We start from the raw sequence: 15,805 nt of genomic DNA, 5'->3' as shown, positions 1-15,805 counted from the left end.
CCGGGTGGCGCAGGCGCAGTGTCCCCGGGCCAAGATGGCGGCGTGGTGTTCTGCACGCTGGTTGCTGGTGGCTGTGGGGACCCCCCGGCTGCCGGCCGCAGCGGGGAGAGCGGCGCGCCCATCTTGAGAAGGTGTGGTTGGGGCGTCGCTGGGTCGCAAGCTGAATGTCGCCGCCTTCGCGCCTTCCTGGGGCTCTCGCGGTCCCCGGGCGCTGCTGACATTGAAACCCTCTGTCAGCCTCACAGGTGAGGGCAGGCTCCAGTGCCCGAGTAGCAGTTCCAGGGTCTAGAAAAGAGTGTCTTGACTCGCTCCGGCCACAGGGGTAGCAAGGTGGAGGTGGCTTCTTACTCGGGTGTGGAATTGCTGGGGAGACAGGTAATCAGAAGGCAGAGAGGCCTAGAACTTGCCCAGAAGTCGGGGAGAAAAGATGCGTGGAGCTCGGGGTGGTGAAATACCTCGAAGGCCATGAACTCTCGCCTTTCTGTCAACATTTCTCTAGGCCGCTGCTGCCTTGCTGTGTCTTTTCCAATCTACCTCCCGTAGTGGAAGGAAAGAGGCAGCCGCCATTCAGTGAGTGCTAGGCAGTCAATAATCTTCCATTGTGCAGATTATCACCGCCCTCTTTTTTGGGGGGCGGGAGGTCAGGGTCTGACTGTATAGTCATTATGTAGTCCAGGCTGGCTTTTAACTCTTGGCGATCCTCCTGCCTCAGCGTCCCTAGTGCTGAGATTACAGGTGTATGCCACCATGCCCCTATATATGTATATTTTTGTGGGTTTTGTTTTGTTTTGTTTTGAGATAGGGTTTCACTGTGTAGTTGAGACTGACCTGGAACTATGTAGCCCACACTGATCTCGAACTCACAGTGTGAACTTCCCGAGTGCTGAGATTACAGGCATGCGCCCCCAACCCCGGGACCATGCCCCTACTTTTAAAGAGTGTGAGGGCCGGGGATTTAGCTCAGTGGTGCCACCGCCTGCCTTGCAAATGCAACGGCCCAAGTTCGATCCCGTTATCAAAAAAACAAAGAATGTAAAACCAAAGCTCTTAAAAGAAATTGACTTGATTAAGGTCATAAATTAGATGAGTTGTCTCAAATCTAAAACTATGGGAGCCGGGGATTTAGCTCAGTGGTTCCAGCGCCTGCCTCTCAAGCGCAAGGGCCAGAGTTTGATCCCCAGTACCAAAAAAAGAAAAAAAAAATCTAAAACTGGTTTCATAGTTTGCGCTCTTTCCACCACGTGGTAGGACATATTGTTTTAGAAAATCTTATGTCAATGCTTATAATAACACAAACATTTACTCCAGCGCTTACTGTGGTACTGTGATTCCATTTCACAGAGAAACTAAGGCTTAGATATTAATTTGTAGAATGTCACAAAGCTAAAAAAAAAAAAAAATGGCAGGGGTCTGCTTTGTAAAAGAAGATTTATTTTGGCTCATGAAAACCTGCTACCTTAATTGCTGGATCAATATCCGATTTATATGTAATAAATCTTGAAGTGCTTAGACGTGATATTTTCATGTGTTGTGTTGGATAACAAAAGAAGGAAATATTGAACAACCTTCCATGTTCCTGACTTGTGCTCTTTGTTTTGTGTTTCCTAGAATTTGTACAAGTGATATTAAAGCTACCTGCACACAGAGGTCTGTTGTAAAAGAAGATTTATTTTGGCTCATGAAAACCTGCTACCTTAATTGCTGGATCAATATCCGATTTATATGTAATAAATCTTGAAGTGCTTAGACGTGATATTTTCATGTGTTGTGTTGGATAACAAAAGAAGGAAATATTGAACAACCTTCCATGTTCCTGACTTGTGCTCTTTGTTTTGTGTTTCCTAGAATTTGTACAAGTGATATTAAAGCTACCTGCACATTTATGAAGGTTGACTAGGTAATTTACTCAAGATAATTTCCTGTTTTGTAATGGTTACATAATAGGTAGTCATTAACATTTCAGTAATTGTGATTTTTTTTGTGCAGTTTCAAAAGTATGGGCAGCCAGGTGCAGTGGCACATGCCTGTTATTCCAGCTACTTGGGAGGCTGAGAAAAAATTTAAAAGTTTGAGCCCAACATGGGCAATTTGACAAAAGACCCTGTTTCAAAATAAAAAAGATACAGGGCTGGGGGATTTAGCTCAGTGGCGCCATGCCTCCTTGCAAGCACAAGGTCCTGAGTTCAGTCCCTGGTACTGAAAAAAATAAAGAGAGGCCAGGTGTGGTGGTGAATGCCTGTAATCCCAGCACTCTGGGAGATTGAAGCAGGAGGATTGCAAGTTCAGGTCCAACCTGGGAAATTTAATAAGATCCTGTCTCAAATTAGGAAAAAAGTTGGAAATGTAGTTCACTGTAAAGGCCCTGGGTTCAATCCCCAGCCCCACCCCCACCCCAAGACAAAAAGAGAAAAAAAAATAAGAGCATGGGTTTTGAAGACAAACAGACTTGCCTCTACAGAGTAAGTGACCTGCGTGTATTTAATTCCTTGAGCTTCTCTTAGCCATGAAAATTCATTCATTGTAAATGTTTATTGAAGTCCATACTATGTCAGCCACTAATATCACAGGTGTAAATATGGATGAATTCAAGTGCCTCAGCATAGCCAATTTCTGATGCTTATTAGAAGGTACCCTAGAATCTTCCCCTGAACTTTTTTTTTTAACTAAAGAAAAAGGTTTTTAAAGGAATTGGGATGTGTTATATACATTTACCAACTCTACAAAAGAAACACAAATGTACACACACAAAAGAAATAGGATCAAAGGATGGGTGGAAATAGGGAAGGAAGGGAAAGGGGGTGGAAAAAGGAATTAAGGTGTTACCAACTATCCACAAGGAACACAAACATGTCTTACATCTTTGTGCTAATAAACAATTGACAGGATCTCACCATATAGTTGAGGCTGGTCTTGAACTTACTATGTAACCCCAGCTGGCCTGGAAGTTGTGACAGACCTCCTGCCTCAAGCTCCTGAGTACTAGGATTACAGGTGTGCACCATTACACCTGGCAGAGTTTTTTTTTTTAAGCAGCAACTCAGCTGGGCATGGTATTGCACACCTGTAATCCCAGCACTCCAGAGGTTGAGGCACCCAACACTCCAGAGGTTGAGGCAGGAGGATCCCTGAGAATTCAAGGCCACCTTGAGCTTCATAGTGCGTTCAAGCCCAGCTTGAACTACATAGCAAGACCCTGTCTCACATAAAAAAACTAAAAACATTTCACTGTTGTTCTGGCTAATCTCAAACTCCTGAGTTCAAGTGATCCTCCTGCCTCAGCCTCCTGAATAGCTTTAAGTTAGCAAACTTACTGGACAGTCTCGTTCCCTGAAATTCTTAGGTTGGGTTGTCAATGGTTTACAGCAAGTAGTAGTTTTAATTCTCAACAGGACATTGGGCAGTGTATGGAGGCATTGATTTTGGCCTTCAATTTGGTGGGAGTATATGTGCTGGTTTGCTACTAGCACCTAGGAAATAGAAGCCTCCAGATTTTCTGATTCATGTCTGTGGCAGAGCCTGAGATTTTGTGTTTACAAAAAGCTAATTATGCTGCTGGGCTGATGACCACATTCTGAGAACCAGCCCAGAAGTAGACCTCCAAAGTTGCATGATTGTGGAAGAAGGGTATGGGGAATTAAATATTGAGTGAGACAGGAACTTACAGAAATGCATAGCAGTTGGGTCAGGGATTTTAGCTCAGTGATACTACATATGCCTTGCATGCCCAAGGTCCTGAGTTTGATCCCCGGTACCACCCCCCCCAACAACAACAACAACAACAAAGAAATACATAGCAGTTATAAGTGCTTGGGCACTGTATCAGAGGGAGCTAAATCCTTTTTAAATCATGTCCCAAGTGCAGTCACTTCTCTAGGATATTTACAGGTATTATACTAGCTATGTTATATGATATGACATTATATAAATTGAAAATAGTGGTTTTAGCCACTTTTCTCTGATACAAGGGATTAAACCCAGGGAGTGCTGAGCTGTGTCCCTAGCAATCTTTTATTTTATTTTGAGACAGGGTCTTTCTAAATGGTCCAGGCTGGTCTAGAATTTGATTCTCCTGCCTCAGGTTCCTAAGTAGCTGAGATCATAGATGCATGCCACCAGATCCAGCTGGCTTTAGCCACTTTTTTTTTTTTTCCCAATACTAGGGATTAAACTTGGGTCCTTGATCTTTCGAGGCAGGTGGTGGAACCACTGAGGTAAATCTCCGGCCCTAGCCACTTTTGAAGTACACTGTGTGAGGTCACCAAATGGGCTCAGAGGGGAGCATGTCTATGACCTGTTTGTTCCATCACAGATATATCTGGCTGATCATTTACCTTCTTGTTGAACACATTCCTAGTGATTTTCTTTTTTTCCATTTTTAGGAGCAAAAGTTTACCCTTTTGTTTGTACTGCCTCCTTCCACACAAGCAGCCCTTTGGACAAAGAAGATTATTACCAGATATTAGGAGTCCCCCGAAATGCCAGCCAGAAAGAGATCAAGAAAGCCTATTACCAGGTCTGTATGGAAGTCAGATTTAACAATAAGACTATAGAAGTACAGTTGTTGGTCTTGTCCAGTGCTGATTGGTACAGTGTACAACCCATACTTGTGGGTCATATGCCGCTGATAGTATGGAGTGGTCTGAGGAAGATGTGTTTTGATAGTTAATGCTTTACAAAAAAGAAAAAAAGATCGGGCCAGGGATTTAGCTCAGTAGTTCCGCTGCCTGCCTCATAAGCACGAGGTCCCAAGTTTGATCCCCAGTACCAAAAAAAAAAAAAGATCAAATTAAAAACAGATTTCATTTATTTATTGTGTTTTTGAGTGCAGGCTGTCCTTGAACTCACTTTGTAATGCAGGCTGGCCTTGAACTCATTACGTAGCCCAGGCTGGCCATGAACTTGTGATCCTCCTGCCTCAGCCCCTCGAGTGCTGAAATGATAGAAGTGCACCACCATACCTGGTGTCAGCAATGTGGGATTGATAGCTATTTATATTTTGTAATGCTGGAAATTGAACTCAGGGCTTTGTATATGCTAGGCAAGTGCTCTACCACTGAACTCCATGTTTAGCCATTATTTAGGTGCTGGGATTGGACCCAAGGCCTTAAGTATAGAAAGCACATACTACTACTTTCTATACTTAAGAGTACAGAAAGCACTGCACATTATGAGCTACATCCTGGCCCTCAACAGCTTTTATTTTTAATCCAAAATGTGCTTGTTGGGATGGCTTCCCATTCATCTTGATTCAGGGTACCATTAGTGCTGCTTTCTCCTGAAAGAACATCCTTCTGTAGACCTTGCTTTTCCTCCTATAGATTGGCAGAGGAGATGGAGCCTCCAACATACAAAACTATTGTCTGTGCATGGCTAAAGACTGGTGATTTTATAGCGTCCTGGGCACTTAACATCCGTGAAGTAAGAATTGGGTCTCTGCACGAGGCACTTCTTGTGCTTCCTCCTCTGCTCCTTTGGAGATTGAGGAAGGAGATCTTTTGAGAGAAGCATAGGCTTCCAGGGAGTTTGTCACCACCAGAAAGTCAACAGCTTTTTCTTTTTAGTGCACAGTTCATTAGTTTCTAGTACATTCAGAGTTATATAGCCATCACTATAACCAATTTTCATTGCTTCATAAACCCCATGCCAGGCAGATGTAGGGGCCACCCCTATAATCTCGGCACTCTGAGAGGCTGAGGCAGAAGGACTTCAAGTTTGAGCCCAGTCTGGGCAACTTAGTGACTTAGCAATGCCCTTTGTCAAATAATACCAGCACTCAGGAGGCTGAAGCAGGAGGATCACTGTGAGTTCAAGACCATCCTGGGCTACATAGTGAGTTCCAGGTCAGTCTCAACTACTTAGTAAGACCCTATCTCAAAAAAACCAAAACCAAAACCAAACCAAACCAAACAAAACAAAACAAAAAACAGCTCTGATAAAGCATGGTCACTACTATGTATCATAAAGCAGGTACAAGATATTTTACATTCACAGAGGTATGATACAGTATTGTCCTGCATCTCTAATACTAGAGGAAGTCAACGCTTATTTTTAAGATTTTTAACAAGTCTTTTTAATTGCAACCATCTTTTTTTTCTTTCTTTTTTTTTTTTTTGGTGGTTGAACTCAGGACCTTGTGTTTGCAAGGCAGACATGGTGCCAATGAGCTAAATCCCAGGCTCTAATTGTAACCATCTTAGTAGGCATGAAATGGTATCACATTGTGATTTTAATTTACGTTTCCCTGGTAACTAATTATTTAAGCATTTTAGGTGTTTGTTGGCCATTTATTTGTCTTTGGAGAAATGTGCCTTCTGCCTTTTGTTGTTGTTGTTGTTGTTTTTGTTTTGGTTTGGTTTGTTTTGAGACAGGGTCTCACTATATAATTCAGACTGCCCTGGAACTTACTGTGTAGCTCAGGCTGGTCTCAAATTCACAGCCATCCTCCTGCCTCAGCCTCCTGAGTGCTAGGATTATAGGTGTATATCACCATGCCTGGCTACCTTTTTTGTTTTCAAGTTTCATAAAATTTTGACTTTAAAAATGTTTTTATAAGATATTCCCTAAATCCCCAGCCCAAGAGAGGATTTTAAAACAGCTACCTAACTGCAAAGCCTATAAGAAAAGATTTTTGCTGGGGATTTAGCTCAGCAGTTCGGTGGCCTGCCTTGCAAGCGCAAGGACCCGAGTTTGATTCCCGGTACCAAAAAAAAAAAAAAAAAAAAAAAAAAAAAAAAAAAAAAAGAAGATTTTTTAAAAAAAATAAATTTTATTCTACCCCATTCTACCCCCTCCCTTTATGCACCTTCTCTTCCTAAGTACAAAAGCTTTGTTTCCAGTTTTTCCTTCTAGTTTGACTTTTTTTCTTGTCCCTTTCTGTCTTTCTCCTCCTTTGTTCCCCTTCCCATTTGAACATTTTCTTCCCATTTCCCAATATTTATTTTACATTTTAGTCCTTATTTTCACTTTTGGTTTCTCTTACCAGAGAAACTGCAATATTTAAACATTTGTGTCTGAGTTATTTCACTTAAGAGTATGATCTCAAGGTCCATCCATTTAGCTATAGATATCTGAAGTTCATTCTTTATGGCAGAGTAGTACTCCATTGTATAAAAAAAAACACATCTTTATTCACTTGTTGCTTGACAGCATTTGGGCAATGGAAAGTGGATTTTTTAAAAAAGTGCCTTTAGGGCCAGGGATTTAGCTCAGTGGTGCTGCTGCCTGCCTCACAAGTGCAAGGTCCTGAGTTCAATCCCCAGTACTGCAAAACAAATAAATAAAGTGCCTTTAAAACACGAAAGCAAGTAGCTGGGCATGGTGGTGCACGCCTATATTCCCAGCACCCCTTGGAGGCTGAGGCAGGAGGATCGCTGTGACTTCGAGACCAGCCTGAGCTACATAGTGAGTTCCAGGTCAGTCTCAACTACATAGTGAGACCCTGTCTCAAAAACAAACAAACAAAAAACAAAACAAAACACAAAAACAAGTAATATAATTGTTGAATCCATTGAAATTTTAAGTTTCTTGGCAGTGGTCTCTATGTATGCACAACATCACAGCTAGAACAAAACTACTTGTATTTAGTTTGAAATACAAAAACAATGTATATGAACAGTATTCTTGGAAAAGAAAAATAATTTGAAATGCAACCACTGCATCATAAGACCAACTTAGACAGTATTGAGAGAATTAACAAACAAGCTGAATATGAAAGTATTTGAACATTTATTTTGAATTTTTTAGTACCACTCACTGATAAGGATAAAAAAGTTGCTGCCAAACTAACTTGAGATGCTTTATTCACACTACATGTAACATATTTTGCTATGTATATTCTAAAAATGCACAACTAGGTTTTTTTTTTTTCTTTTGGTTTTTTGAGACAGGGTCTCACTATGTAGTTGAGACTGCCCTGGAACTCACTATGTAGCCCAGGCTGGTCTCGAACTCACAGCCATCCTCCTGCCTCAGCCGCCCAAGTGCTGGGATTACAGGTGTGCGCCACCACGCCCGGCACAACTGGGTTTTAAGGTGTAAACTCTCATTTCCTAGCTTTTCTGTTGCAGTCTGGCAGCTTTGAACTTTGAAACCCATTTTTACAGTTTCCTCAGATGCTTCTGACAGAATTTCTTTTCTTTCTGGAATGGTGGGCAGTACAAGGTGAGCAATGGCTAGGTGTGGTGTTAAAGAAGATGATAAAAATTCTTTTTCTATTACATTTCCAGAAAAAGCTCCAGGTGCTCCCGATGAGAGCAAAGGTTTCCTTGGATGACTTTCTTCTTGTGGCTCCTCTTCCACAATGTCCTCACTGGTGTCACTGCAAATGGCTTCTTCACAGCTAGTTCTGTTCAAAACTCCTTGCCTTTCATCAAATTCAGCAGCACTGCTTTCAGCAGTATAACTACAAACACTGTTCTCTCTGCTTCGAGACTTGAGAATTAATTTAGGAGGGACATATTCTCCATTCACAACATCAACAAAAATTCTGTAAATGCCAGCAGGAGTTCTGTTTTGTTTTTGTTTTTTTGAGACAGGGTCTACTTGTAGTGAGACCGACCTGGAACTCACTATATAGCCCAGGCTGGTCTCGAACTCACAGCGATCCTCCACCTACAGTTCTGATTGAAGACAGCTCATGGATAGAATAACTACTACCAGAGCTGTTCTTTCATTTACATTTGGCTTCATCTTTCTTTTCACTGAATTTTAAAGTAGTTCTTTCCCCAGTATTTATTCGAAGCTTCTAGGTTCAACAGTATGAGCAAATGATATTGTTGATAGAGAATCATCTCCAATCCCTGAAGCATGGTTATTTGGTGGGGGGATTGGGGATGGAACTCAGGACCTTCACTTGTGAGACAGGTATGGTGCCACTGAGCTAAATCTCCGGCCCTCATGGTCATTTTTTATTATTCACTACCACCATCACCACCACCATCTTCTCCCACCCACTTCATCATCTTCATCTTCATTACTGTGATAAGAATTACATAGTGAGACCCTGTCTCCAAAAACCAAAGAAAGAAAGAAAGACAGACAGACAGACAATGAGAAGGCCGGGGACTTAGCTCAGTGGTGCCACCACCTGCCTTGCAAATGCAAGGACCTGAGTTCAATCCCTGGTACCAAAAAAAAAAAAAAGACAATGAAAACAAGTTAGTGGATGCCAGACTCACTTACTTACTTTTCTTCTTTCTTGCTGGGGATCAAACTCGGGACCTTGTGCTTACAAGGCAGGTACGATGCGACTGAGCTAAATCCTGCCCCAGATTCACTTTTAAATACAATAAGTCCCTGACTTATGAATGAGTTCTGTTCTGGGAAAACATTCGAAGGTTGGATTTGTTCATAAGTCTGACAAAGTGAGTGTTATATGCCTTTGACACAAATATATAATGTAAAGCATATAAAAAACCCAAACAAAAAATACTGTAAATAAACTTTTTACTTTTACAGTAACCTTAAAATGGTGGTACATGGTTAGATTGAGCTACTTCTGCATTATGTTCATATCTACAAATGTTGGTAATGCAAGGTCCATTGGTATCTGTGAAAGTTTGCAACTCGAATATTCGTTTGTCAGGACTTACTGTAATAATTGTATGTAATAGACAATAGTGTTTGTGTAAAATCAGGTGTTTTCTTCATATCATAGTTTTTTATAATACATGTTTCTAACAAGAGACTTTTTTGAGACAAGGTCTCATTATGTAGTTGAAACTGACCTGGAACTCACTATGTAGCCCAGGCTGGTTTGGAACTCACAGCAGTCCTCCTGCCTCAGCCTCCCGAGTGCTGGGATTACAGGCGTGTTCCACCATACCTGGCTGCTTAGTATATGTTTAAAGTAATTTCTTTAGTTTTTTTCTTTTTTTCTCTTTTGTTTCCCTTTTTTTTCCCTTTGTTACTGGGGATTGAACTCAGGATCTTGTGTTTGTGGGACAGGTGCAGTACCACTAAGCTAAATCCCAGCCCCCTTTTATCTTTTTTGCTGAGTTATACCTCTGGTCCCTGTATATATGTATGTTTGTATGTATGTATAGACAAGGTCTTTCTCTGCAGTTCAGGCTGGCCTTGAACTCATTATGTAGCCCAGGCTGGCCTCAGATTTGCTGCTATCTTCCTACCTCAGCGTACTCAGCATTGGGATTATAGGCTTTTATCACTGTGCCCAGCCCCAGTCTCATGTTTTTCCCCCAGTACCTGGGATCAAACGCAGGACCTTGTGCTTACCAGGCAGGCACAGAACCACTGAGCTACATCCCCAGCCCCCTATCCTCATTTTAAAATTTCAATTCCTTTGCATTCTTTGTGCTATGAGCCACGTCATGATTTTATCTGCTTTGCACAGATCCATTATTTATGTATGATGTGAATCTTTATTCTTTGCACATAAGCACAGACACAGTAGCCCATAGGGAATCCCTGAGGTTGCCTATACTGCTTTCCTTTGTTTTTCAGACTATGGACAAGTTTTATTTTCACACAGAAATCAGTGCTATATTTCAGAATGGCCATGCTAATAACATAGGGTATACTAACAACATTTTTTGCCTTATCATTGAAATATATAAATTCCTCTTAGAACTTCTTAAATACCCTATGCACATCTATAATCCCAGCTACCTGAGAGGCTGAGGTAAGAGGATTGCAAGTTTGAGGCCAGCCTGTACCCTTTAGTGAGATCTTGTCTTTAAAAAATAAGAGGGATTGGAGATGTAGCTTTGTGATAGAGTACTTGCCTAGCATTGCTGAGGCCCTAGGTTCAGTCTCCCAGTACTGCAGATAAAATAAAGAAGGCATAACTGTAACCTGTATTTGGCTTCTGTTTAATAGCCATCTCTGTCCATTGTAATTTACTGTTTTTTTCCTTAGCTTGCCAAGAAATATCACCCTGACACGAATAAGGATGACCCCAAAGCTAAGGAGAAATTCTCCCAGCTGGCAGAAGCCTATGAGGTAATGTGATTGTTGTGCATGTGGTCACTGTCATTGAACTCCATGTATGAATCAGTGTTTGCTTGGCTGCACAAAATGTCTTGACTTGTGACATGGTCCAGTGGGAAAGCAGTGTCCTTTCACCAAGATCACCTTATAAGAATAAATACAAGAACCTTCAGAGCTCTCATGCTAGGTCTGTTAACTTGGAATCTAAATAAGGAAATGACTAGAATCCAATAGCCTATATTAATAAAATTGCCAGGTAATTTTTATATGTGGCTGAATTTAGGAACTCCCAGTTGGATTAATTAATTCAGTCTTTTTCAGTGATTCTTCTGCTTAGAATGTTGCTACCTTGGGGATAGTGACTGTTTTGAAAGTAGAAGACTATCATTTCCCTGAAGACATTAAAATGTGATCAGAAGACAAAGTATATATACTTATGGAACAATGCCCATTGACCATCCAGAATTGTTGGAAACTTGACTTTCTCCTAGACTTTGACCATCCTGAAGTTGATCTGAATATGTAGTAGTTTATAATCCCTTGGAATAGATGGCTACATAAGAAAACAGCCTTAACTCATAAATACTTTTTTTGTTTGTTTTTTGGGGGGTGTTTTTGGTACCAGGGATCAAACTTGGGACCTCGCACTTGTGAGGCAGGCAGCAGAACCACTGAGCTAAATTCCCAGCCCTTATAAATACTTACTGAATAAATGTCTTACTCCCTGTCAGCTACATCTAATGTAGATTAGAGTTTTCTAGATAAATAGAATACATATAAAATAACTTACTTGATTGGTTCATGTGACTGGGGACGGAGTAGTCCATAGTGGTTGTCTGTAGGCTGGAGAACCAGGGAAACTCGTATCTGTTCAGTCCAAGAAGCTGGAAGCCTCAGAATGAGAGGCCAGCGGTGCACCTCATGGCTGAAGGTGTGAAAGCCTCCTATAGTGTATCTGGTGTGCATTTATGTTCAAAGGCTATAGAATCTGAGTCTGTTGTCCACAGGTGACAGCAACAGAAAATGCACCTATTCAGAATGGTTAAGTTCCAGTGACAGCTAGTCTCCCACTTCTGCTTTTTCATTCCATTCAGGCAACAGCCTATTGTATGGCACCTGACATATTCAGGAAGGGTCTTCCCAACTTGGTTCACATACCAGTGTTCTCTGGAAACACCCTCACAGACACACCCAGAATGTGCTTCACCAGTTTTTAAGCATTCCTTAATAGAATCAAGTTAACAACCAAAATCAACCATCACATAAGGAAAGATGTGTTTGATAGCATTATTTCTAAATAATAGTAAAGTAGCAAATTAGGCGATAACAAAACTAAAGAGTCTCAGAACCTGCTTCTGTTGAAAATAAGATTCAGTTTTTTTTGTTTGTTTGTTTTTTTAATGGTACTAGGGATACCTTGTATGTACAAAGCAGGCAGTAGAATCACTGAGCTAAATCCCCAGCCCAAGATTCAGTTTTTAGTGAGGGATGTTCCTAAAAATTTTGTGTGTTAATAGTTGTTTGATCCAGTGTTTCTGTAGGGAACAAGTACTAGAGAGTTTTGTTCCACTATCTTGCTGATTTCCACCTCCTGGGAAATGCTATTAAAGGTAGATGAGCTGGGTGTGGCAGCACATACCTGTAATCCCAGCTGTTCGGGAGGCTGGAGCAGTAGGATCCCAAGTTCAAGACAAGCCTGAGCAACTTAGGCCCTGTCTCAAAATAAGAAAGACTGGGCTCTAAAGTGCTTACTTAGTATGCGTGAGGCCCTGTATATTCAGTCCCTAGTACTGCTCGCAACGAGTAAGACAGGAGCTCAGAACAGCAATTCCTAAAATTTCTCAGGGAGGCTGGATCCAAGAAACAAAAGCTATCAGTGTTGGGTTCCTACTTTCTTCCTTTTCTCTGCCTTTATTCTTTGTACCTTCACTGTGATACTTAACAAGAACCTTAGGCTCTGAGCTGTTTTCCTAAGTCTCTTAGTCCCCTTCCATTCTAAGTGGAAGTGCTTTTTCCCTAGGAGGAAGAATGCTCTTTTCTGTTTGATCTCTAGGGCAGTGTATTTTTAATCCACAGGTAAAATATATACAGAGATACAATGTAGAGCTGGGAATATAGCTCAGTAGTAAATCCTAGCAATCCTGAGTCCTTGGGCTTGATCATCAACACCACAAAAAAAGATAGATACAAAGTGAATATTGCATTTTCCCCCTTGGTATTCAGTTAGTTGCACTTCTTAGTTTAATTACCAGGTTGATGCTTGTAAATTACTTAGGGCAAGTAGTTTTATTGCTAGTTTTAGAACCCTTAGGAGGGGCTGGGCATTTAGCTCAATGGTTTTGCCACCTGCCTTGCAAGCACAAGGACCTGAGTTCTATCCCCGGTACCAAAAAAGAAGAACCCTTAGGAAATGACTACTTCTCAGAGATGACTTCCATGTATAGCTAGCTTTGAGGTTTGAGTCTCTTGGAAAATCCTACCACTTCAGTTTATTGGGGATGAGAAGTTTCTGCCTGGCACTGTTCTATAATAGTGTTTATGACTCTTAGGCCATCTCAGTCTTGGCACACCAGGAAGAATGGACTGGAGGGCCAGGGATTTAACTAAGTGGCACAATACCTGCTTCACAAGTACAAGTCCTGGTGCTGGAAAAAAAACCCAACAAAAGACAGATTGGAACAGCTATGTCACTCTGGCTAAAGTAGTACAATCAGCAACAACAATAGCGTCAAATACAGTCTAGAAAATGACAAATTGGTAGCTATTAATTTGCCACCTTTAACTGTATAAACTAGATTTGTGGTTACATAACAAAATCTAAAAGCAGACAATTGTATACAGTAAATATGCCCTCATTATGGCGATTTAACCCTCAGGAGAAAAGTTTAAAAGAGGTGAGGGGGGAAAAGTAGAGAAATAGAAAAAGGAAGAGATTAGAAGCAAACATGGAGAATAAAGGAAGATTATATAAACTTTGGAAAACTGATAGAGGCAGGAGGGAAAGAGAAGGCAAAAATAAAAGCAGAACAGAATGACAACAAAAAACTAGAAACAATGTTCACACTTATATAAAAACAAGAACAAAGAAGAAAACAAGAGAAAAAAGTCTACTTCAAGGCATGTCCCTGCTGTTACTGGTAGACAGAGTGAGCAGACAGAGTCCAGATCCATGTTGATTAATTCCTAACAAGCCAGCCAAAGATTTATGGTGAGGTAGTAGATAATCCCAGCAAGCCTGTACCTTTAGTTCTGAAGCTCAGGCTGGTTTCAGGCTGTGAGGCTGGAACCCTGTTTGTTCAGCATGCAACACCCTGTATGCCTCCTGCCAGTTTGAACTTGGCTCCTTGACCTCCTGCTTACACCTCACCCTGATAGATCCAGCCTGGAGCTGCTCTGAGTTAACAAGCTCAGTTGGTCTCTCTCCAAGCCCATCACCCTCTCTTGGGGAATGTCTGAACCCAAGTAACTCACCAGCCATTGCAGTTTGCTGTGTCCACCGCTCCATTCTGCTGATGCATTTCTCCATGGAGGCCTCTGGGGTCACCAGTGGTAACTGTGTGTCTGCAGGTTGGAGTTTCCCTTCTCACACAGTGAGTACAGGCTCAAGGAGAAGGTGCTGCTTGCCACCTCCTTCTTCTTTGTTGAGGTCTCTCTTCACTCTCCCTATGGGCTTCAGTTCTCACTTCAGATCCTACCTCCTTCTTCTTTGTTGAGGTCTCTCTTCACTCTCCCTATGGGCTTCAGTTCTCACTTCAGATCCTTGCTGGGTCCTGGGGACTCACTGCCTTCCTCCTTCTCTTCCTCATGGAACTATATTCCAGCATCTGGTCACCAAATCTCAAGAGAAGCTGTTTACTTGCTGTTTACTACCTACTTGCACTTTTTGAGGTAGTCAGTCAGTCCCTACTAACAGCTTCGTGTCAAAACCTGAATATATGTGCAGGACTCAGTGTAATCTTCAGTGTGTATCCTTGCCTTGGTCCACTCTCCCTGCCCCTTATTACTGCTATTCCTCTTGTCTGTTGCTCTTTTGTTGTGGCTTCTAGACCTGTCTATGAGAAGTAAAGCGTAGAAAGTCTTAAATTTTCTACCAAGCAGCATCTCCTATGAAGAGATGAAATGTGAATCTGTGAAAAATCCGGGGTGCCTTTGAGGTCATGTGAAGATTAACAAGCATTTCTTCAGTTTGGAAAGCCCTGGGGTTTTTTGTAAGATATTTTAAAGTACTTCAGTCTCCGTACTTGAGTCCAGTGAAGTCATCTCTCTCCTCTCCTAGGTGCTGACGACAAAGTCCCAGCCATCCCAGAGACCCTCATAGAATATTTTTGCACAGGAGCCTCTTAGTAATATTGTGACTGCCTTACTTGGTGTGTGTGTGTCTGTGTTCCTGGACCTCAGATGACATAGAAATGCCTGATGCCTCTACCTTTGTTTTCATAGGTGTTGAGTGATGAAATGAAGAGGAAACAGTATGATACCTATGGCTCTTCCAGCTTTGATCCTGGGGCCAGCAGCTCTGGGCAGAGATACTGGAGGGGAGGCCCTTCTGTTGACCCAGAGGAGCTGTTCAGGAAGATATTCGGGGAGTTCTCATCATCATCTTTTGGAGATTTCCAGAGTGTATTTGATCAACCTCAGGAAGTAAGTTGCTTATTTTGAAGGATCATTCCAATTTTAGGCTGTTAAGTGTGATACGAACAGATTTTTATGTTTCTGTTTCTCAGGCAAAGTAGCCATTTGGTAGAAGATAATTACAGCAATTGAAAAATCCTGTAGGTCAGCTGGGGCTTTAGCTCAGTGGTGCGGCCTCCTGCCTTGCCAATCTCTGGTACCAAAAAAAAAAAAAAAAAAAACCCTA

The 15,805-nt window shown here is 41.7% G+C and overlaps 1 protein-coding gene and 1 pseudogene across 1 annotated transcript in view; one reads left to right on the top strand and one right to left on the bottom strand.

Annotated features, from left to right (window-relative positions):
• Positions 1 to 15,805, top strand: part of Dnaja3 (DnaJ heat shock protein family (Hsp40) member A3) — a 37,413-nt gene continuing 21,608 nt past the window's right edge. Inside the window, 4 exon segments of the mRNA XM_033758524.1 lie at positions 1 to 245; positions 4,380 to 4,513; positions 10,876 to 10,959; positions 15,388 to 15,588. Of these exon segments, the coding sequence (XP_033614415.1) occupies positions 35 to 245; positions 4,380 to 4,513; positions 10,876 to 10,959; positions 15,388 to 15,588 (630 nt within the window). The 5' untranslated portion in view covers positions 1 to 34.
• Positions 5,196 to 5,508, bottom strand: LOC104876177 (annotated as a pseudogene).

This window comes from Fukomys damarensis, unplaced genomic scaffold (assembly GCF_012274545.1).
Source record: "Fukomys damarensis isolate Sample0158 unplaced genomic scaffold, DMR_v1.0_HiC HiC_scaffold_34, whole genome shotgun sequence".
Lineage (NCBI taxonomy): Eukaryota > Metazoa > Chordata > Mammalia > Rodentia > Bathyergidae > Fukomys > Fukomys damarensis.
Note: the sequence above shows the minus strand (reverse complement) of the source record. Positions and strands in the feature narration are given on the sequence as shown.